At 38.2% G+C, this 25,496-nt stretch overlaps 1 protein-coding gene across 2 annotated transcripts in view; it reads left to right on the top strand.

Annotated features, from left to right (window-relative positions):
* jar (Myosin heavy chain 95F jaguar) overlaps positions 1-25,496 on the top strand; it is a 633,758-nt gene that overhangs the window by 50,546 nt on the left and 557,716 nt on the right. For both annotated transcript variants that reach the window (XM_090379849.1, XM_090379848.1), the window contains exon 4: positions 15,227-15,300. In XM_090379849.1, the coding sequence (XP_090235975.1) occupies positions 15,227-15,300 (74 nt within the window). The remainder of the gene's footprint in view (positions 1-15,226; positions 15,301-25,496) is intronic.

Consider the following 25,496-nt stretch of genomic DNA (forward strand, 5'->3'; position numbering starts at 1 on the left):
TAAAATAACCAAACTAGAGACTAATATGACTAAGTACAGGTCACAACTACATACCAAGTGGTTGGAATGATTCCCAGATATTCAGTTCACTGAACAGTGAATAGCAAACCAGAGAAGCACCATTGTCACAAAGAACAGTTTCTGCAATCTTGGAGATTATCAAGCAGGACATGAGCAATCAACAACAAAGAAAATGGACAACACAGAACCTGAGAAGGAAGAGCAAGAAGAAATACATCCCAGAGCAGATGAAGTGGAAAGAGACAAGTCATGATATCCGAATAGAAGACAAGTGGGAGAAGGCCCTAACAGAATTCAAAGGAATGGACCCCACAAAGACCCACATGGTTCCGAAGCAGAGACCCAACAGAATCCTGTGGAGAGTCACAGACCACCTCAGTCGACAAATAATACCACATTACCTTGATAACAATGGTGCAACACTGGAGGCCATCCTCAAGCCATATACTGTGCTGCTATAGCAGCCACTAGGATTAATGGAAAAGAAATGAGAGAACAGAGCAGAAGAACTGAAAAAAGAAGGAACCACCAACTTGGGAAATAAGACTTCAGCAGAAGATAGATGAATTAAGAGTCAAGATAGGCCAATTGACCCAGAACCAACGGGGTAATAGGAGTAAGAAATTGATTGGAAAAGTGAAGAGCATCGTCAAGAGAGAGACAGTGTCCACAACAAACACAAGACCAAAAATCAGAGAATAGGAGAATACTTAGACACACTGAAGCAGAACCTCCTTTCTCTCAGCAAGAGAATAGTCGATCAGTAACTCCCACAACTGGCAAATAGATAATGTCCACAACTACTGGTACAAGAAGCTCTAACACACAAGCACTTAGCAGAGTAGTTCACCGGAATGATAAGGCACCCAGAGACAATTTCAGAGTTTCTCACTCATGGAATCACATCTCTGAAGGCTAAAGACCAAGATGCAAGAAACATGGTGAAGTACAGACCAATCACCTGTCTTCTGATGATATACAAGATCCTGACCAGCTGCATAACCAAGAAGATATCAGAACACTTAGAGAGCCAGAACATAATGACTGAACAGCAGAAAGGATGCAAGGAGCAATTAACCATAGATGCCGCAGTTATAGAGCAAGCCTGCAACAAGTGCTGCAATCTGTAGCTGACGTACATTGATTACCTCATGGCCTTCGATTCTGTATTTCATAGCTGGCTAATAGAGATGATGAAGATCTACAAAGTCAATCTGACGGTGACAAACTTCCCAGAAGCAACTATGGCAAATTGGAGTACCACTATCAAGGTCGAGAACATCACAACCAGATCAATCCCCAATAGGACAGCAATCTTTCAGGGAGTTGCGCTGAGCCTACTGTAGTTCTGTCTAGCACTCTACCTCTATCCACCATGCTCAACAACAGCAAATAGTGATATAACCTCGAGGAAGGATGGTAAACTGTACACCATCTTCCATCTGATGTACATTGATGACATCAAGCTCTATGTGACAACCAAAAAGCAACTCTAGCAACTACTCTGGGTCGCTGAAGAATTCAGCAGTGACATCAGGATGGAATTTGGTTTAGACAAATACAAGACCCACAGATTGAATCAGGAGAAATTAGTTAGCCGAAACTACCAGCTGCAGACTGGTAAAGAGATCGAAGCCATAACAGTGGGAGAGATCTACAAATATCTGGGGATGATGCAGGCTCAGCAGTTAGAGAACAAGGAAATTAAGGCCTGACTGAAAAATACTATCAGAGACAGCCTGTGCAAAGCAAAGCTGAATGGAGGGAACACGGTTAAAGCCATAAACACCTGTGCAGTCCCAGTGCTAACATACTCCTTCGGATCATAGATTGAACTAACACCGAGCTGGGGGATATCATGCAAAAGACAAGGACAGTGATGACCAAGAGCCGCCAACTCCCAAAGTCAGCCATGGAGAGACTGACGATAGCTTGGAAAGAAGGAGGAAGGGGGGGCCTGTAGACCTCATCGAGCAACAAAAGCCAGAGATAGCTAACCCAAAGGATTACTTCCAGAAAAACACAGCAGCACCCTACCAAGCCATAAGGAAGATAGACAAATGACATACCCCACTCAACCTAAGCGAGAAGGCCTCTCCTGCTCAGAGGTCATGTAGTGTCTGCCATGGAGTGACTCCATGGCAGACACTACATGACCTCCATCAAGATCACATAAATAAAATGGCTTCCAATGCATGGCTCATGACCAGGATGCTCTTCCCTGAGATTGAAGGATTTATGTCCACCATCCAAGACTATAACTAATACCAGAAACTATATAAAATACATCACAAAGGAGCCCAGAATGTCAGATGACACATGTCAACGATCCAACACATTACCATAGGATGCAAGGTGAGCACCCAGATCGAGTACACTTGTAGACAACCAGGTAGAAAGAATAATATATCAGAAGCTAGCAAGAAAATACCAATTCATCAAAGATAGTGTACTGTATTACAAATTTGAACTCCAGGGCACACTAGAGACCCCAACACGTAAGCTGTACTGGGACTGTGCCATAATAACGGACAAGACAATCCTGCACAACAGACTGGATATAACCCTTGTCGACAAGAAGTAAAAGACTGTCTATCTAACTAATTGACCTAGTGGTGCCCAACACTGGCATCTTCCAGAAAACTCACAAGGAAAAGATCAGGAAGTACACAAACATAATTAGGGGATTGAACCCCCCAATCAGGGAGAAATAATATAACAGCAATAGAAATAATAATTATTATTTATACATTCATATTTATATAACTGTTTGAATATATCTATATTTTTGTTATTTCATAATTTAATTATTTGATTATAAATTGGTTCAAGTAAGATCAGATATGAGCTCATTCCCTCATGATGACAGTATGCCTGTCTTTACAGAATGGACTAAATGCTTTAGAAAACAAAATGGAATGTGATGAAAGTGCAGTTGGCAGAGACCTGAGGAATCCAGTTGATCCTTATTACACATCTGATGGACAAAAATTGGAGCTGGTGTTGTTTAACTGAGATGAGTTAAATAACCTAGTTAGAGATCTGGCCTTCTCCATATTTAAAGGTAAAGCCAATCTTCTCACTTTAAGACTGAAGCAGAGCCACTTGGTTAAGAAGAATGTCCAAGTGTCTTACTATCAAAAAAAGATGCTAAGTTTTGGTGACATTCTTCGTAAACAGTCTGCTCTGCTACTGGCATGATATCGTGGCATAAGGGGAAACTTAAACTCAATCACTCCCTATTTCGGCTCTGTCCATCTAAATGAAACACTATTATGTGGCTACACTACTCAAAGCGATTCAGTGCAGTACTCATCAATGGAACATTTGCTGTGGCCTGAGAATCATTGGCTTGTTAATGGCTATACAGGGAGTTTTCCCAACATGTTGTTTGTTTCCTATGCCTATGGGATATCTGTTATACTGCAGACTATTACATCAGAATGTGACTGGCTAACCTAATGAGGAGTTTTGTGAAAACGATGAGCCATATGAATTCAAGAGGATTTCATTGCTTAAGAAATTTGAGTTATTTCCAAAGACCGGTGCTGTTAAAGTGAAAGATGAAATCTTTGTCAGGCCTCAAATTAGAAATCTGCAAGATAAAAGCTTTGAAAAAATGCCCCAATGTATTAAAATTAAAGGTACGTCAGGTTCTCAAATGTTTTCTGGAAACTGTCTCATGTAACCACAGGTCTCCCACTTACAAAGATGGAGTTCAGAAATTGCTCAAGCTCAGTTCTTATAAAGATAAAGAAACTGAGACTTCATTTTTTGCAAACATATTTAGACTTCTTCCCTGAAAACTTCATCACAGTGAGTGACAAGGTTTTCTGGAAAGCAGTGTAAATATCAAATACAGGAAATGAAGTTTCAGTGATATCAGTTTTGAGCAAGTTGTTCTTGAATTTTGATTTGCTCTTCTTTGCTTTTTGCTTTTTTTTTTTTCAGGGGCTTACTGAAATATCCATTCTCCATCCTCTAAATGACATTCTCTAGAAAGTTTGGTTTTGTTTGAATTTTATCCAAAAAATTGAGTCAATTTTTTTAGGCATCATTTTCATATAGAACTTCATTTCAAGATTGTTCAAAATTTGACAGACACTCTCTTTATATATCCCCAGTTATTCTGTTGCCATTCTTTAGTTGATTTATTCTGTCAACTTTCTGCTTTTTCAACGTTTTTATCAGTTTCACTGTTGTCAAACAACCAGATCTAGAATCATTATGGACATTTTTTCTTTCTTCAGAAAACTGCCTGTGCTGTTCAGACTCATCTCTTCAATATTGCAGCTTTCCCATAAAATCCTTGTAGCAATTTATAACTTTTGAATGACATTTTCCTTATTTGAACAAGAACTTTCAGGTTCCATTGGTTTTCCAGACATTTTGTGTTTTTTGAAGCAAAAACCTCTTTATATTGAACCACAAAATGAGTGTACAGCTTATACCCACTATGATGAGACAAAGAAACATTATAAAACATGCACTGGCAGCTTTCTCAATAGCAGTTCCTTACTGTGGTCATTTCTGGTACAATCATCCCTTGATTTTCATGGTTAGCATTAGCATTAGCAGAGGCATTTGATGCAAGAAAGCAAGCTTATGCAGCATCAGCTAAAAAAAAAAAAAAAATAAATAAATAAATAAAATAAAATAAAATAAATAAATAAAAAAATAACCACTTCCACTTCACCCCTCTGTTTGTTCGAAATACCTGTCCAGCTGAGTCTTAAACTTCTTTAGGCTATCAACTTCCACGACAAGGGATGGAAGTCTATTCCACCAACCAACCACCCGCTGGCTAAAGGCAAATTTCCTCACATCTATCCTACATCTGTCTTTTCTCAATTTGAATTTATGCCCTCTCAGGTGATTATTCTGAGCAAGAGGAAGAATCCCATCAGCATTGAGCATGCTCAAACCATTCAAGGCTTTATACACCTCTATCAGATCACCTCGCTGGTGCCTAGTCCCCAGACACTGTAATTTGCAAAACTTAAGCCTTTCTTCGTAAGAGCACCCCTTTGTTCCATTCACTAATCTTGTTGCCCTTCTCTGTGCTCGTTCCAGCATCTCTACATCCTTCTTGAAATGAGACCTCCAGACCTGTATACAGTACTCTAGGTGTGGCCTGACCATTGCCTTATACAAGGGAATAATCACCTCTTTATCCCTGCTAGAAAAATTCCTATATATCATCGACAATACACCATGAGCTACTCTTGCAGCCCGTCTGCACTGCTCAGAAAACTTCATATCTGCCTGCACAACCACCCCCAGGTCCCTTTCATTCTCTACCACTGTCAGTGTAGTACCACAGAGTTGATACATTGCTCTGGGGTTGCTGTTTCCCATATGTAGTACTTTACATTTGTCAATGTTAAACTTCATTTGCCACCTCTCAGCCCATCTGCTCAACCTTTCCAGATCCTGTTGCAGTAGCATAGTGTCAGTAGTGTCCTTGACAACCCTGCCAACCTTCGTATCGTCTGCAAACTTGGACATTAAGCTTGATATACCATCATCAATATCATTTATAAATACAGAAAACAATAATGTACCCAATACTGAACTCTGAGGGACTCCACTAATAACATTAGTCCACGATGAGCAGTGTCCATTGATTACCACTCTGTCTTCTTCCCCTCAACCACCCCTTTATCCAAAGCAGCAATTTGCCTCCAATGCCACACTGCTCCAATTTGTGCAGCAGTCTTCCATGTGCAACAGTATCAAAAGCCTTTCTAAGATCCAAGTATATAATATCAAAGCTATTCCCTGCATCCAGTTCTTTTGTGACTGCATCATAGTATCCAATCAAATTGGTCAGGCAAGACTTCCCCTTAACAAAACCATGCTGTGTCTGAGCTATAACTGAAATCTTGTCTAGATGATCCTGCAGTGCTTCTTTAACCAGTGCCTCCATTAATTTTCCAGGAACAGAATTTAAACTAACAGGTCTATAATTACTTGTGTCGCTCTTTGATTCTCCTTTGTGAATTGGGGTCACATTTGCACATCTCCAGTCCATGGGTACTTCCCCTGAGTCGAAGGAAGCTCTCATAATTATGGCTACGGGTTTGCTTACTTCCTTTGCTGCCTCCTTTAATATAACTGGATAGATCCCATCCACCCCAGGTGTCTTTCTTGTATTTATCTTCAACAATTTCTCCTCCACTTTACTCTCAGTTATTACAAGATTCTCTAGCTTACTGCCAGAGTTGAATACACCTCTGGCATTCCCATCGCTGAATAACTCCTCATGTGTGAATGTCGATGCAAAATATTCATTCAGTTTGTTAGCTACCTGAGCAGGATCATCAACAGTTGACCCATCGATATCAAGTGCACGAATCTGATTCATCCCTTTCCTTCTAGAGTTTACATAAGTAAAGAACTCTTTGCTGTTTTTCTTTGCATCCCTTGCCAAAGATTTCTCATAATCTGCCTTTGCCTGCCTAACCTCCTTTGTAATTTGGTTACAGATCAACTTGTATCTATCATAGGCTTCTGTGTCATGTGTTAATTTGTATGTATCCCATGCATTTTTCTTCTCTGCCATATGTCTCATTAGTTCATCTGACATCCACTTAGGCCTAAACCTTGAACAATATTTCTTAGTTGATATGTAAAGCCTAGTAGCTTCCAAGATAAGTTCTTTGAATGCTTCCCATTTTGAATTTGCTGTTGGTAACATCATCAGTTGGTCCCACTATATAGAATTTAAATACTGTCTCAGTCCATCGTAGTCGCCTTTACGAAAGCAATAACCCTTCCCTTTATGCCTAATGGTAGTTACCTCTTTGAGTAAATCCCACTTCAGCACACTGTGATCACTGCCACCTAGTGGTTCATTTACCTGCAGATTTTTAATTCATGAAGAATCACTACTGATAATCAAATCAAGAGTATTACTCCCTCTAGTTGCCTCCCGAACATGCTGATGTAGAAAACAGTCATCAAATTCACAAAAGCCTTGCTGGTGTGTGAATGACCAGCCCCCAAATTCCAGTCAATATCTGGGAAATTAAAATCCCCCATTATAAGACTCTCTGATTTACTGGCCCACTCTATTTCCCTGTACAGTTTCTTATTATACTCATCAGAGTCATTAGGCCTATAGCACACTCCTACTCTCAATTTTGATCTCCCAATGTTTATGTCACACCAAACTGACTCGACACTGCACTGTCCAGCAATGTCGACTGGCTTCACTTCCTTGGATTTTATGTATTTCTTAACTAATAGCATAACCCCTCCTCCCTTCCTATCCTGTCTATCCTTTCTGTAGACATTGTACTCCCCAAATTCCAGTTCTGCATTCCTTATATCTGTGTGACACCACGTCTCTGAAATCCCCACAATATCTGTAGTTGATGTTTTGAGCAATACCTCAAATTCATCAAATTTATTTACTAAACTCCTAGCATTGGTGTACACACAAGTATACATGCACCTGTTCTTTTTCCTAGCTACCCTAACACAACCTATGTGTTTATTTGTACCCCAATGATTCCCAGCAGTCTCTGAAATATCCTGCATCTTATTTTCCAGGCTGCAGCTCATTCCAATAGAAACAATGCAAGAATCACTTTCACCTCTGCCAGTGGCTACTGTTAATCTATTAGTTCTTGTATCCCCCCAATCTAGCAGTTTTCCGACCCACCTAACACTGCCTCGATAGCATCAGCAAACATTCTTGCACCCTTTCTATTTAAGTGTATCCCATCCCTGTAGAAGCAGTCTCTCCTGTTAACAAGTACAGACCAGGCTGAAAAAAATTCTACCCCTTGAGCCTTGCACAATCTTTCCAGAGCCGAATTGATCGACAGGGCTCTCATCATATACTCCCTCCTATCGTGTCTGGGCAGAATTGCAGACACTTTCAAATTCAGCCCTACTTCACGGCTTTTTTTCAACAGTGACCTGTACTTGTTAAGTAATTCTGCCGGTCTCCTACTCTTAATATCATTAGTGCCAATGTGTACAACTATATCACCTTTTGTGCCCTTAAAAGATGATATCCGCTCTACAAAGTCATCAACATTTGCCCCTGGCAGACATACCCTGGTCCTGTTCCACCTATCCTTTTTTATAAAGCATGTTTCCCGTTTCCCTGACAATAGAGTCACCAACAACTACTAGTTCCTTTGGGACCAATGCATTCTGCCTTGGGGGCTGCCACTGTGTTGCGCGATGACCAAGTGCTAGCTCCGGCATTGGTGTGGGCAGCTGAGAGCTTGATGGGCCCCTCACTTTTAATCATTTGAGGGCTTCCACCCTGTCCTTCAAGCTCTCATATAGGCCCATAACAATTCTGAGTTGTCGCCTGATTTCCTCACACTCCTTGCATCGCGCACACACAAAGACATCCCCCGTGGCAGTGTCATGTCCCCTACCCGACTGCTCCCCAAACATCAAGCAAGTAGTGCATTTTAATAGGCTGTGATTCAGAGGGCAACTGCCCCCCCCTCAGTTCTTCCCTGAGCCACAGCCCTCCCATTAGCTTGAACCTTTTGCTTTGCTGCTCTGGTCTGAGTCATGATTTCGATTTAATTTCAATAAAATTTCAATTTCATTACAAAATTAAAACCCTAAACTTATATCCCAACACAGTTATAACGCTATATTTATGTTTCAGTATTGAGTGTTATCTACGAAATCCCTTTTTATAACTTCCGTATCAAGTTAAGTATTAATTATTTATTTTTTACTAATTATTTATGTTACATAACCCAAGTCGTTATATGTATAGTTAAAAGTACAATTTAATTTACAATGAAGTTCAACAAGATCAATTATCTGATTAATTGACAATATTATGTACTATACTATATTATATTAAGCTTATGCTATCTATTTCGAGATATTTTGTATCGCTTAACAATGGCGGCTAATTACGAACGGTAAACATGTGGATTTGATACCCTTTCCCGTGGATTTGATACCCTTATAGCTTCCTTTAAACTTTATTACTTAAGAAGATCTTTTTTACAATTGGCAGAAGCTACTGATAGAATAGGCAGTCTTTCAATTTGAGATTATTAGCAGAATTATAACATTCTTGATGCTGTAAAACATATTAAGTTCGTGTGGGGTGAAGTTAAGAACTCAACAATGAATGTAGTGTGGAAAAGGCTGTAGACACAATGCTGTACTAAAGAACCCACAGTTGAAATGCTGGAGGTAGTTTAGATTGTGAGAATTGGCAAAATGATTAGCAGAGATGGATTTGAAGAACTGGAACCAGCAGATATCACAGAAGTCACTTGAATCTCATAGACCCGATATTTTTTCACAATGTGAAGAAGATTTTAAATTAAGAAGATTCTAATTTCTAAATCTGGAATAGTATTTCTTAGTTGGTATGAAAAGCCTAGTAGCTTCCAAGATTAATTCCTTAAATGGGAAGCCTTCAAGCAGTTAATCTTGGAAGCTGCCAGGCTTTTCATAACAACTAAGAAATACTGTTCAAGATTTAGATTGATGTCTAAACAGATATCAGTTGAACTAATGAGGCTTGTGGCAGAGACGAAAAATGCATGAGATGGATATAAATTATCAGGTGACATAAAAACCTATGGCAGATATGAACTAGTCTGTAATCAAGTCACAAAGGAGGTTAGGCAAACGAAGGCTGATTACGAGAAATCCTTGGCAAAGGATGCAAAGAGAAAAAAAGAAAAGACTTCTTTCACTTAAAACTCTAGAAGGAAGGGGATGAATCAGAATGGTCCACTTGATGTTGGTGGTTTCACTGTTCATGAATCTGCTCAAGCTGACAAACTGAATGAGTATTTTGCATCTACATTCACACATAAGGAATTCTGTAAGGAAGGGGAGTACAGAAGTTTACTAAACTTTTAACAGGGATCTAAATGATTTTGTAATAACAGAGAGCAAAGTGGAGGAGAAATTGTTGAAGTTAAACGTAAAAAAGGCACCTATGGCAGATGAAATCTATCCCGTTATATTAACGGAGGCAGAGAGGGAAGTAAGCAAACCCTTAGCCATAATTATGAGAGCATCCTTAGATTCAGGGGAGGTCCCCATGGACTGGAGATGTGCAAATGTATCCCCAATTTACAAAGGGGATTCAAAGGTGATGCAAATAATTATAGACTGTTAGTTTAACTTCTGTTCCAGGGAAAATAATGGAGTCACTGGTCAAAGAAGCGATGCAGGAGCAACTAGACAAGATTGCCATAATAGTTCAGACACAGCAGGGGTTTGTTAAGGGTAAGTCTTGTCTGACCAATTTGATTGGATACTATGATGTGGTCATAAAGGAACTGGATGCAAAAAAATAATTTTGATATCTTATACTCAGATTTTAGGAAAGGTTTTGATACTGTTGCACATGGAAGACTGCTGTACAAATTGGAGCAGTATGGCATTAAGGGAAGTTGCTGCAATAGATAAAGGGATGGTTGAGTGGGAGACGGCAGAGAGTGGTAATAAACGGACGCTGCTCTACCTGGTCTAATGTTATTAGTGGAGTCTCCCAGGGTTCGGTGCTGGGCCCATTGTTATTTTGTGTATTTAATAATGATATTGATGATGGTATATCAGGCTTAATGTCCAAGTTTGCTGATGATACAAAGGTTGGTAGAATTGTTAATGATAGTAAAGACAGTAAAAAAAAAAAGTAAAGTGCAGCCATTATCAACCCACTGTAGGATGGAAGCCTCCTCGACAATTCATGCTGAGGGAAATGGACCATAATCTGCCACCCTGGTCCAGTGCGGGTTGGCAGATCGACTGTATTCAGCAGTCAGGGGCTTGAATCCCGGTCTACTCGGAGAGCGTGTGCTACTGCACTCCCGCTCCTGCCCACTCGGCTACGGAGGCAGTATGCTACAACAGGATCTAGAAAAGTTAGGCAGATGAGCTGAGAAGTGGCAACTGAAGTTTAATATTGACAAATGAAAAGTACTGCATATGGGTAAAAGTGTAAAGTGTTCATTGTCATTGTCTAACGGCCCCAGGGGTTTCCCCCATCTCTGTGTTGTGCACTCTGTTTGTGAAACACAGAACACTGTGAAGGCCAGAGATTTTAAAAAGTGTAAGGTACATGTTTATGTTGTGTTATTCCTCTGACCTTTTAGCCATTGGGCCCCTAGTGGGACCCCCCGTTGCCCACACTTAGCACCAAGGAGGCAGGTCAGGCATAGAGGGTTCGCATTAGAAGTAAGTACTCTAGCAGGCCCTGCCACCTAATTTCCTATGATTTCAGTGGCAAGGGCCTAAAAAAAAAGAAAATAAAAAAAAAGAATAAATAAAGAAAGAAAAAAAAAATAAAAAAATAAAAAATAATAATAAAAAAAATAAATAAATAAAATGCATATTTAGTTAGAGTAGGGGTGAATACTGAGGAAGGGGGGGACAGATAGAAATATGGGGATGATGGGGAAGGGAACCCCAGAAAGGTCAGTGGGGACTGGCTCCCACCAGCAGAAAAAGGGGGTGGCAGGGAGGGGGAGGAGACAGAAACCCGTCCCCTCCCTCTCCCTACTAGGGGAGGGGGGGATTAAAGTGAACCAAGTTAGGGTACCCGGTTCGGAATGCTAGTTGGCCAAGAAAAACAGTTGAAATCTAATGGCACGCTGGTGGCATTGTCAGTCTTTATCTAGGAGATTGTCTTATTAGTCACATCCGTGAGAGTCAAGTCCAGAAGTATACGAACCTTTTGTCTTTCTTAGATTGTCATAATATGTGGGTTGTCTCTATTCAAAGGTTCTTCGCTTGGTAGTTATCTTTGGTGGGTGACATCTTTGGAGAATGTATGGTAGTTCACACCAGTGATGGTAATGCTGGTCAAGTTTAGCTGCCTTGTTCCAGTACCATCAGGGTCCCTGGGTTCATTTAGTAGAGGGTTATCACGTTGCTGCGATTAGTTGTCTTCTCCTCAAGAAAAGCTGCTGTGCGTAGTTGGTGACAGCTTGATACTCTTCCTAGTATCCAGTAGGTGGTTTTCTTTGCCTTTTGGTATATGTCAGCTTTGTGATAAGCTGGCAGCGGAGGTCATCGTAGAGGGGGCACTCATGCATAAGGTAATCCCAGTCCTCATTTTCTCCACAGGAGCATATTGGGTCCTCTTCTAGGCCAAAGGTTGTTAGTTTTGCCTTTATTGCACCATGGCCACTAAGCAAATACGATGCATACAGGCCTGGAGAAAACCATATTGGGGATTTTGGGTAGACTGCTAATATCTGGGATGAATCTCCTGGTGATTTCCCCCTTGGTTGAATTTGTCCAGCAGACCTACCACAACTGCTGCATGTGTGCTTGAAGTCTCCTCTTCTCAAATTCTTGGTTGTTGGTAAGATTCAGCTCGAATCCCAAGCAGGTCCGAGACACGCCCTTAGAAAGATGATACATTCCAGTTCTCACCCCCTGCAGGCCGAGGGGGAGAGCCCCCACCAGGACCTGGAGGGCGTGAGTACTCACAGTGCAGCAGGCACGAGAGATGGAGAGCAGGACCGTGCGTTGAGTGGAATCCAGGATTCGTCTGTTTACTGCAGTCGTAGCCTTGCCAAACCAAACGCCGGCTGCATACGTAATCACAGGGATGAAGATAGCCTTGTAATACAACGAGAGGGTTCGCTTGCTGAGACCCCAGTCCCGACTAGATATCCTTGCAACCATGGCAGTATAGTTTCTTACTTTGGTTCTGATGTATTTGAGATGAGCTTGGAAGTAGAGTTTTCTATCTAGTACTATGCCAAGATATTTCAGTTGCTCTGACAACTTTATGGTCTTGTTTCCAATTTTAATCTGTGGTAGTCTTGTAATACAGAGAGTTCCTTTAAGAAGCAGAGAGTTTGTTTTTGATGGTGATATGGTCAAGCAGTGTGTTTTTGCCTGTCCTGGAGGATTTGGAGTGCATGGTTTGCCAAGGTCTCAAGCTGGGCCCTGGAATTTGCAGCCACCGTCAGGATGAGGTCATCAGCAAAGGCTTGTGAACGAACCTCCCCGAGGCCAAGGCATAGAAATTCATCCATCACCATGTTCCATAAGGTCGGCCCCAGGACCGAGCCCTGGGGGCAGCTATGGTGTATCCGTCTTGTGAGTTTCTGATAAGGAGCGTTTACTGCGATCACCCTTTTCATGATATTGAACAAATTGTCCGGTACATTTGCTTGCCTGAGTCTGCGGAGGACGCTCAGCCACCAAAGGGTGTCAAACGCTCCCCCGAAATCAATTTTAATCATCAGGAAGTATTTCCCATCTGCTTGGTGGGTTTCAGTAAGCAGCGCCTGTAGAGCATCAACTGTGGAACGTCCCGGTCTGAAACCATATTGGTTTGGTGATATTAGGTTTGCTTTCTCATAGTGGCTTTGGATCTGTACATGGAGGAGACGCTCTAGGAGCTTGCTGCATATGGTCAATAGGGCTATGGGCCTGTATGAACTTGGTAGATGTGGTGGCTTTGTCAGATTTTTAAGGATCAGTTTCATATTTGCAACCTTCCAGTCATCCGGGAAGGTGCTAGTGTGTAGGCAGAGATTGAATAGGTGTAGCAATAGCTCTGGGGCAAGCTCCACAAACTTCTTCACAATCTCAGGCTCGAACAAGTCAGACCCCGGACATTTTTTCCGTTTGATAAGAGCTGAACTGCCGAGATTGTGAACTGCCGTTTAACTTGTCCAGTCCAATAGGTATGGGTAGCAGTAACTCAAGAGAAATGTACCAACTGTGTGGTACTACACTCAGGGAGGTGGAAAATGAAGAAGACCCAGGGTTAATTGTGCAGCCGGATATGAAGTTCTCTGAGCAGGTCATGGAGTTTTGTCAATGATATATAGGACTTTTGCTAGCAGAGACAAGGAGGTGATTATCTCTTCGTATAAGGCAATGGTCAGGCCACACTTTGAATACTGTGTACAGATCTGTAGGCCTTATTTTCGGAAGGATTGTAGAATTGCTAGAACGAGTACAGAGAAGGACAACGAGATTGGTGAGAGGAACAAAGGGGTTCTCTTACTAAGAGAGGCTTAAATTCTACAAGTTGCAGCATCTGGAGACTAGGCACCTGCAAGGTGATATGATTGGCGTGTACAAGGTCTTGAATGGTTTGAGCAGGCTCAATGCTGATGGGATACTTCCACTTGCTCAGATTAAGAACCTGAGGGGGCATAGATTCAAATTGAGGAAAGACAATTGTAGAATAGATGTGCGGAAGTTTGCCATTGGCCAGCGGGTAGTTGATTGCTGGAACAGACTTCCATCTGTTGTTGTGGAAGTTGAAAGCTTAAATAAATTTAAGGCTTAACTCGAAAAACATTTGGAGTGTCTGAATGGGTGAAATGGGAAGGATTTTTTTTTTTTTTTGGCTGATGCTGTATAAGCTTGCTTTCTTGCATCATATGCCTCAACTAATTCTAATACTAAGATGACAAAAATGATAAAAACGAAGAAGATGTGCACAAAAATTTAACTGTGAAGAGACTAGCTGAATTTTTAAGACTTGCAAATTAGCTTAGCCAAGAAGCTCTGGATATGGATGCTAATTTGGAGAGGAGATTAAATTTTTGCAGAACATAACCATTAGCTTTAGTTCCTTATGAAGAAATTTATAGATAAAACAACTTGCTTCTAAGCAAACAATTTTAGCTAATTTTTTCCAAAAAGTGCAAGATACTGTTGTAAGTTTATTGCAGGAAAACAGCGACGAAGAAGCAATGAATTTAAATCAAAAATCTAGAGGTACATATTAGCCGATTAATTTTATGGACATGATAATTTTTTTCTTACCAAATGAAGACAATTTTTTTCAATTTAATTTTTTTGCGCCTTTTTTTTTGTGTACAGGTATGGAATCTTCATTATGTCATATAAACTATGTTTTGCATTGAGTGGATTTGGACTACATGGTGTTTTCCCAGTACTTAACCCCTATGCAAATTGAGAGTTGACTGTACTTTGTAACCACATCTCATATTCCCCTGCCCCTGCCTATAACTGAACATGTTCTAATAAAGTTAGTTTCAAGGACAAAGTTTGATAAAACTGATTTTTGTTGAGAAAAATTTCTCTTGGTTTGAAAATTTGAAAGTTGAGAGGTATAATGCTAATTTTATACTTTAATAAAATTTCAGTTATGTCTGCCTATTGTAGTTAAAAATATTAGGCTAATAATATAAATTCAGACTTTCTTGTTTTGTTTTTTAAAATGTTTAACTTTTTTTCTGTTTATTAGGTGCATTGATGTACTTGAATGAGGCTACTTTGTTGAATAATCTTAGGTTGCGTTATAACAGGGATCAAATTTATGTAAGTTTCTTTTTATGTTTACTTGAACTTGTGTGGCTTTAAGGGGAAACTTGTATATTTTCTTTTTAATTTGTTTTATAATTTTTTTTCTTTTTTTATTTAATAACTTATCATTGATTACATTGCTGTATGTTTTTTTTTTTTTATATATATATATATATAAAAAAACTGTAATTCAGAATTATAATTCTGAATTCCAGTTTTTTACAATTTGTGATTATCAAAATAAAGATTGATATTCGAAAAACATGCTACCTCACTTCACTATGTTAAATGTCCAGTGGTTGTATCTAATTGTTTGCAGTTGACAAAAATTACCTAGATATTCCTATATTGCAAATGATCATGGAGTGCCAAGTTTTGCAGGTGCTTCAGACGTAGCCCAGTGGTCAGGAGCGAGAGTGCATAGCACGCGTTCCTTGAGTGGACCGGGGTTCAAGCCCATGACTACTAAATACGATAAATATTTGTATTAACGATTTATTGTAAACTCTACTGACTTGGTTGTCATGCCGGAGTATAAACAGAAAATTTATTTATTTATTTTATTTGTGTAGAACAAATTTATAGATTCTTAATATATGTTTGTTTTTGAATAATGGAAGATGATGAACCTTTGAAGACTATCAGACTTAAATTTTAAAACAGAATTAAATTTTTCTTTGGAATTTTGCAAGTTTAAAAGGGTAACCAAAATATACAGTTTTTGTTAAACAATATAAAGCAAAATATTGAGTAATATATTTAATAACTTGGAAAAAAACATAAATCTTTTCAAAAATAAGTAACCTTGAAATTGGAGTTAAAGAAAGCAAACTTTCATTAGGCACATGTGCATTATATTAGAGAGTAATTGTTGACAAAGATATATAATTTTTAGACACTATATATATGTTAAGTCATGGAATCTCTAGTACTATTGTATTAGCCATATAGTACAAGGAAGCCAGAGGCTTTTGCTGCACTAACCAAAAAACAGTAATAAATAAACATTAATAAAATTAAAAAAAAAGAAAGAAAAGAAATTACTTGTGTTTCCACTCAGGTAAGTGAATTTCTCAAAATTTACAGCTTCAACTTACCCATGGAAGAACTGGGTAAGCATTTTACCATGGAAAACTTCTAAAATCCAGTCTAAAATTCCTTGCCTGTAATTTGAATTTGTGGTCACTAGTTCTGGAGTCATTTATAAGAGTTAAAATTTTTTACTTCATTCATTTTACTATCCCCCCTCAAAAGCTTATGGATTTCAATCAGGTTCCCATCTAAGGGGCCAAATTACCAAGCTCTGCATATTCAGTCTTCCTCTTTTTTCATGGGTTGTACCCATCTTTGGACGTTTACAAGGATCTCACTGTCTTTTAAGGAGCAGTCTCAATATTTGGACACAGTATTCCAAGTGTCGTCTTAATTGCCTTAAACAGTGGGATTATGACTGCACTTTCTCAACAAGCAAATGTTCAATAAATTATCGATAGGCATCCTTGAGCCTTCCTTGCTGCCTCTTCTATTATTGGAAAATTTCATATCCGCATGTATTGTCTAAATCCCTTTCTTCCTCTGCTTTCTTTAATTTAACCTCCAGGAAGTGCATAAATTGCAAGGACCAACCATCCTTGCAACCATCTTTTGACCAACCATCCTTGAAACCTATCCAAGTCATCTCAAAGGAGTGCTGCTTACTGCTGTTCATTAACTAGTCCTGATCTTTATATCATCTGCAAATTTTTGTGCCATCATGCTTTCTGGCCTTTTTGTCAATGTTATTTTAAAAAATCAGAAATAACGATCCTAGAACTGATACTGACGGCTGTACTTCTAATGTTAGCACAGTCTGAAGAGTAGCCATTAATTGCAACCCTCTGACTCCAGCAGTTACCTTGCAGTTTATCCGGCACCTCCGTAGCCAGGTGGGAAGGAGCAGCACACACTTCGTGATTAGACCGGGGTTCGAGCCCGTCACCACCAAATACGGAGGATGCGGAAAGGTCAGGAAATGATCACCGCATATCCCCGAGCAATATGGCCTTAGTTGCTAATGCTCCTAAAAACCAAACAATAACTAGCAGTTTATCTTATAATCTTTTTTTTTTTTTTTCCTTATTTCCACTTATATGATTTTATTTATAAAGTAAGGTTCTATAATTTTATTTTTATTTGATATACAGATTAAAATTTCATTATTAAAAGTAAGTGATATGTTTCTTTTCTTGCCCAACTCTAAACCAAATGAAATCATTAGTTTTAGTTAAGTTTAGGCAGAAAAGCCTCAAGCAGTGAAAGCTGTATAAATTCATTGTGTATGTCAAGCATAACCTCTTTCTGTATATAGTTATGAGCAAATTGGGTTTGTTACTTAGCACATCAGTCTCATATTGTGAGACACCTTACTTTATTGCACTATTCTAAATAAAAGGCACTGCTCAATGGAGAAATATACTGCTTTTCATTTAAAATGTATGCCAATACCCAGACTGGGGTTTTAGTCCTTTTTGGAATCTCATCAGCAGTCAGATAGGTATTGTGTATTCAGATAGGTACCAAGTGATGAAATATCCACAACAACTCAGTTGTGGATATTTCATCACTTGGTTGTTCAGATATTCAAAATGTCTACCTGTTCACTAATGAGATCACAAAAATAATCAAACCTAGGTCTGGGTAATGGTGTACACTTTAAATAAAAAACAATATACTTCTCCCTTGGAAGAGTGCCTTTTATTTAGGGTAGCGAAATAGCAAGGCAACTCATGGCAAAATGCCTTCACAACATAAGATCAGTGCACCAAGTAAGAAACTAATTTGCTCATATCTATGTGCAGAAATTTGCTTTTAGCCAGCGGGTGGTTAATTGCTGGAACAAACTTCCATCTGTTGTTGTAGAAGTTGATAGCTTAAATAAATTCAAAGAGGAACTGGACAAACTTTTAGCAGGAATGGATGTATGAAATTGTTTTTTTTTTTTTTTTGGCTGATGCTACATGAGCTCATATGCTTGCTTTCTTGCATCACATGCCTCTATTACTATTACAGGCAACCCCCATATAACATGGTACTTCTACAACATGGTTTCTCTCTAACATGATTGATAAATTGTGGAAATCCAAATCTACTTGACATTGTATACCGTTATCAAGTTTCTGAGTTCCCTTCAATTCATGGATAAATTTTAACCAATGAACATTTCTTGTTCTGCATTTATTGATAACCATGTAAGTACAAGTAACATTATTCAGATATACTTAGTAATAACTGAAATAAAAACATTTTTATATAAATCAAATGTTTCTGATTAAAGTAAGCTTTTTATTTACTATTATAACGCTAGAAGTGGGAATGAAGTCGCTAATCTGTTTAATGATCTAACTCAAAATCTGTTGCTTCTACTTCATATTGAGTGTAGACTTTTCTTATTGTATTTTAATGAACCATTCCCTCAATAAATATCAGTTTATATTTCAAGGCTACCCGTGTATAAAGATGGATCAAAATTGAACAAATTAAGAGAGGTCTGGAGGTGTTTTTTTCTGAGTCTACAATATATGCAATACCACCACTTTGCTTATTGGAGGCTCTAAGTGGTAAAACCCATGTTTAGTCACCAGACCAAAGTTTCTGGCATCGCCTCTCTCCCCATCTCCTTCAACTCATGCATGGTACTAAGTACTATAGGTTTTGATACCTTTCGTGTTTGGGGTTTTCATAAAAACAAATGTTTCCCTACTTTCTGTTCATACTAATTTTTACTGCAGAACTATATGCTTTTAATTTAGCATTAGATGGTATCGACAGACATCACTGTGTTTCCATCCTCATCTCTACTGACCCTTAGTACAATACTAGCTCTAGAATAATTCGAGGACCGGTATGAAAGTAATGCCTCCTAATTTTTTGCTTTCAAATGTGGTGCCATAGATCATTTAATGTGTCACTGAGTGGTCACTAGAGGTCTTAGTTTCACCATACTGAGTGGTGCTGTGATCAGTCTCATGAGTGCAACACACGGATAGTTCAGAATGGTGGATGTTACAGATACATGTATCAAGCAAAGAGTGGTGATTGAATTTCTTACCAAGGAAGAAGTGATGCCTATCGAAATTCATACATGTCTCAAAAATGTTTATGGGACAGTACTGTAGATGTGAGTACAGTTAGACATTGGGTAAGACTCTTTAAGAGTGGGGAAAGTGACATTATTGAAAGCTTGAAGCGGTTGGCCAGTAATGCCTGTGGCAACAGACGACAAGAGCTGGATCGACACGCTGATATAAGAGGCCTGCCGATTCAGAACACACAAATGCGATGCAGTAAGCATAGGGAAACCTGCTGTGATAACCATCATAAAGGAACTAGGCTACAACAAGGTTTGTGCCCAGTGGGTCCCAAAAATACTGACACATGAGCACAAAGAAGCTCGAAAAGTCATATGTACGGAACTTCTCTGGCGCTATGAGAGTGAAGGATAGGTTTTTCTTTCATGCATAGTCACAGGTGACAAAACCTGGTCCATCGTTATGACACTGAAATGAAGAGACAATCAATGGAGTGGTACTATCAAAATTCACTATGCAGGAAGAAGTTCAAAAGACATCCTTCTGTCGGTAAAGTTGTGGTGACAGTGTTTTGGGACAAAGATGGGGTCTTGCTTATGAACTTCTTGGAGCGTGGCACCCTAATCAGCTCAGATTGATATGTGGAAATGTTGAAAAAGTTGAAAGCACGCATCCGTAGACTTTGACTGGACAAAAACCTTAATGAGGTTCTTCTTTATGGTAATGCACAACCCCACACCAGTCTGCACATAATGGAGGCTATTGCAAAACTGAGTTGCACTGTTCTTCCTAACCCCTCTCATAGCCTAGATCTTGTACCTTCTGACTGTCACCTCTTCGGCCCGCTGAAGAATTCGCTTCGGCCCGCACTCTATGAAACCCATTTTGCGGATGACGACCAGCTGAAGCACAGTGTTTGTGAAGCCCTCTGGATCAAGAGTAAGGACTTTTGTAGGATTGGAATACAGCATCTGACTCAGAGATGATGGAACTGCATAGAAAATGATGGTGATTTTGTGGAAAAATAACAGGGTGTTTATTAATGATTGAGGATTAATTGATGTAAAATCTATAGTTGTAGGAATTAAATTTTCTGAGTTAAAAAAAAATAGGACACATTACTTTCATACCGCTCCCGTAAATCTTTCTCAGATCGATTGATACAAGCCTAAGAATCTGCTCACTCATATACTTGGAGATAAGATAAACTTAGTTGTGAACTCGATATATATCTCGAACATCTTTAAATAATAGATGCTCTTATGATGATAGTTTAACCTTCGTTAATTAAAATAGTTACAGAAATTGTGACTCTGACATACACATCTTGGTCTTAGTAGCCCTTGTGAAATTTTCAGCAGTAACAGGAACCCAATATAATTGTAAATTAAATTACGGGCCATGAATATGAGACAGTGGCAACTATGTTGTATTAAAGAAAAATTGTCTAAGTGGTCAGAATTGTCATATAAATGGTATACCTATATTATGTTATTATGCTTCTTAAGTTTAAGCGTATATATGCTCATGTTACATCTCTTGAATACAGCCTAATTTTGACATTATATTAGGATGGCTTTTTAAAATGCCCACAGTGTACTTGGTAGGTGTTGAGCTCTCTTTTTTATTTCTGCAAACTTTTTTTAAAAATTCTGCTTGGAGTATACCATTTCATGACCAGACTAATGGATTGGTCATTTATATTAGTTATATGCAAGCTTTATTTTTTATGAAAAATTGGCTAAATACAAGAACAACAAAGTGAACTGTGCTGCAGCAAAGTTTGTAGCATGCCATGGAAGCTATACGTAGAATGTGTCAGCAGTCCAGTTAGTACGTGTTGACAGCATCTTATCAGCAGTAATTTGTTAGTACTGCATCTTGAGTAACCTGAAAAAAATGAAAGAATCTTAAAAAGATATATACATGAAAGAGAAAAAAATATATGAATGAAACCCCGCATCCACACAGTCAATGTCATGATGAAAAAAAATAAAAAAAAACCATCCTAAAAATATACAGTCATACCTCAAGTAACGAATAGGATGCATTCCATGAAATTACTTCGTTAAGTGAAACTTCGTTTACAGAGGTAAAAATACTATGGCCAGAATAGGGATACGTTCCTACATAAAGAAAATGAAAAGCTTTTTTTCGAACAAATAAAAGTTTTATTAAATAAACAGTCAACTTACATACAAAGTGAAATCACATTTTAAAATATGAGTCTAAAGTTGATTGTTTATGCTTTTTTTCTCTTTCATTTAACAATTGCCTATACAGAGTTATTGCATGTAACACTGATCGCTTAACAATAACACTTTTTCCTAAATCAGGATCATTTTCACTAAAAAAATTAAAAACATTTTCAATGTCATTTAAGCACCTTTTTAAATCTTTGTTTGTTAACACTTTTTCGGCAGGAACTTCTTTAACTTCGTCTTCATTTTCTTTGTCTTCATTGCTAATAAGGTTTTCTAAATCTTCCACTGAAAAACCATCATCTTCTGCATTCAATAAATTTCTAACATCCTCTTCATCGACATTTTCGAAACCTATTGATTGAGCCATCTGGATAACTTCATTTCTAATTTCTTGGATGTTATTTTCTTCTTCTAGTACAACTTCTGGCCATATTTTGCACCAAACTCCATTTAAGCATTTCTTAGTGACTTCTTTCCAAGAACTATCAATGTTTTCAATTGTGTTTTTAATGGTGTAGTTTTTCCAAAAAGTTTTAACTGTCATTTCCGCTTTATCGTCTAGTTCAATTGAATTGCTTAATGTTCGACGCAGATAATAAGCTTTAAATGATACTATTACTCCCTGATCCAATGGTTGAATCAGGGAAGTTGTGTTTGCTGGAAGAAACACAACTTTTACAGGAATGTGTGTCCAATGTGTTAAGATCAGTAGGATGTCCCGGAGCATTGTCTAACAACAAAAAAGCTTTTTCTTCAAAGTTGTTTTTTTGACAATATCATTTTACTTCAGGACAAAAGTGGCTAACAAACCAATCAGTAAATAACTCCTTGGTAACCCGCACTTTTCTGTTTGCTTTCCATATTACAGTTAAATTCGTTTTTATGTTACCTTTTAATGCCCTCGGATTTTCTGAATGGTAAACTAATAACAATTTTAATTTATAATCGCCAGAGGCATTTGATCCAAGGAGTAATGTTAAACGGTCTTTGGCTACTTTTAACCCAGCAGCTGATTTTTCTTCAATAGAAATGAAGCTTTTTGATGGTAGCTATTTCCAGAACAAACCGCTTTTGACAACATTGAACACCAAATTTGGTGGAAAATTTTCATGTTCAATTATTTCCTTTAGTTTTTCTGGAAACTTATTTGCAGCTTCAGTTAATTTTACACTATGAATCCTGGCATGTTTTTAAAATTTCTCGAACCAACCACGAGAAGCCCCAAAAGTTGCTGTAATTTCTTCAGTTTGTTTAGTGATTAAACAAAAATAATGCTTTTTCTTGAATCACCATTTGACTTAAAGGCATATGACACTATGACATATCATCTATCCACAAACTTAACATTTTTCGCCATTTTTTCTAAAATTGGACTCCTTAAGCGAGTTAATTTTGCCGCTGTAACAGCTGTACAATTCTGAGCAGACTTTTTTATTTTTTCTGATTGACTTAGTATGGTTGTTAAAGTTGATTGTGCTAATCCTAAAGAATGTGTCACATCGGATTTTCTTTCACCGCTTTCAACACGTCGTACGATATTTAGTTTAGTTTCCAAAGAAATTGCTTTTCTTTCTTTGATTGTGACATTTTAACTAAAAAAAAAATATTTCTATTAAAATTTACAAAATCTACATTATGTAATGCTATCAAAGAACCTACGTCAATTATTGCAGTGCGCCACAGTGAAACAATGTCAATCATGTATTGCAATGCACCACACTGAAACACACCACATTTCTTGATGAAAAAAAAGAAAAAAAAACCATCCTAAAATATACAGTCATACATAGTTCTTTGTTATTGATTGCTTATCTTTTTTACTTCATACAAATTGCACAATGTATCTCTCTCTCTCGTGTTGGAATTTCTAGATACATTTTGTATGTTAGTAATTTTACCCTACACATGAAAGTTGGAAAGCTGTTGCTGCAGAGGTACCAGGATTTATAGGAATTGCATGTATCGCATGTATATTTTAGAGCAGTCGTGGTACAAAAGTATATATATATAGTGGATTCCGGTTATTTGTGCCACCGGTTAATCGGGGCAGCCGCTTATTTGGGACAAATCTTAAGAGCAGAACCCAATTGAGAAAATAGCCAGGGTTTACTTCTCTTAATTGGGACAACATGCCATTTAACCGGGGCAGGAGACTGCAGCACTCGAGATTACCCTACGATTGTCTCCGACCATATTGTGTGGTTTGGTTGGATTTCTGGAGGTTGCAACCATAAAACAATAAAAACAATTAGCAATTTCCAGTTTATTTGGCTTTTCCGTTAGTGCTTCAATCATATAAAAAAATTAATTTTCAGAATCTGCTCTTCATTCCTATTTTTTAAGCTTCATAACTTGTTACTCGGTTCTCACTTGTGTGTATCGTGGTACTTGCAATTTGTGTGTGCCATGTTCTTTGTTATTGATTGCTTATCATTTTTACTGTTTTAAATTTTAACCACCACACATAAATGTCAGTGAACAGAAATGTCAACTAGTTAGTATGTACATATTACAGTATGTAATCACTTAAGTGTAAATTTATTTTTATTTTGCTAACCGGTGGAAAATGTTCTTCCAATTTTCACGTATCATTTAATTTTTTAATTGGTAACATAATAAAGTGTAAATTTGTACTTAATACAGTATATCTTTACTTTTATAGCCTGTGGATAATATTCCTGCTATTTTTGCTAATTAGAATCGCTGCTTAATAGAATCAAACTTAATTCACAAATGTGATCACAATGACCGGTGCTTACTAAATATCATATAGTGAACGGTACTTTACTATGGTGAGTCCATCGTAACGTGATTTGATCGTAAAATCAATCGTAAAGCTGTATTTTTAAATATTTACGTGAAACTTCATATAATTGGGGCAGCCGCTTAATCGGGCCAAAATGCACTAGTCTCAATGTGTCCCAAATACCGGAATAGACTGTATTTACATTTGCTTTCATATTTTCAGTTGAAATGACAGCGTGAAAAAAAAATAAAAATGCTGTTTACGATGTAAGAAAGTAAGCTTATGCAGCATCAGCCAAAAAAAAAAAAAAAACACCCTCTGATTTCACCCCTCCATTCGTTCCAAATACCTGTCCAGCTCAGCCTTAAATTTATTTAGGCTATCAACTTCCACAACAAAAGATGGAAGGCTGTTCCACCAATCAACTACCCGCTGGACAAACTTCTGCACATCTATCCTACAACTGTCTTTCCTCAGTTTGAATTTATGCCCTCTCAGGTGATTATTCTGAGCAAGAGGAAGAATGCCATCAGCATTGAGCAAGTTCAAACCATTCAAGGCTTTATACACCTCAATCAGATCACCTCGCAGGTGCCTAGTCTCCAAACACTGTAATCTGCAAAACTTAAGCCTTTCTTCGTAAGAGCAACCCTTTGTTCCATTCACTAATCTTGTTGCCCTTCTCTGTACTCGTACCAACAGTTCTACATCCTTCTTAAAATGAGGCCTCCAGACCTGTATACAGAAGCACGAACTGAGACTTCATGTTGATTTACAAGAATATTCAGAGAAAATCACGTCGAACCTTGGTAAGATGAGTCACAATCACCGCAAGAAAGTGATTAATTTGTGTTGCGAACGCGGAAAGAACCGAGCGATTGTTCAGTATAGTATGTAACTTCCATATCGGCCTGGCCACAATTTTAAATTCGGTATCTTTAAAGACTCTATTAAGCTGTTTGTGCCACTGTTCAACATATGAGACAGAAATAATGTATTTTTTGATATTACTATTGTTGGCTGGTGTAGTATTTTGTATCCTATCCTTAGCCTGTACCCTAATTCGGTTTATTGTGGCATGGGGATAACCCCTGTTTAAGAACCTGCCAGTTAATATATGTATTTCTGAGTATAAAGCAGATTCCGTCGTTGAATATTTATAGGCATTTAGAAATTGATTAAAGATAATCGATC

Source organism: Mastigoproctus giganteus, chromosome 8 (assembly GCF_048544385.1).
Source record: "Mastigoproctus giganteus isolate SK-2022 chromosome 8, ASM4854438v1, whole genome shotgun sequence".
NCBI lineage: Eukaryota > Metazoa > Arthropoda > Arachnida > Uropygi > Thelyphonidae > Mastigoproctus > Mastigoproctus giganteus.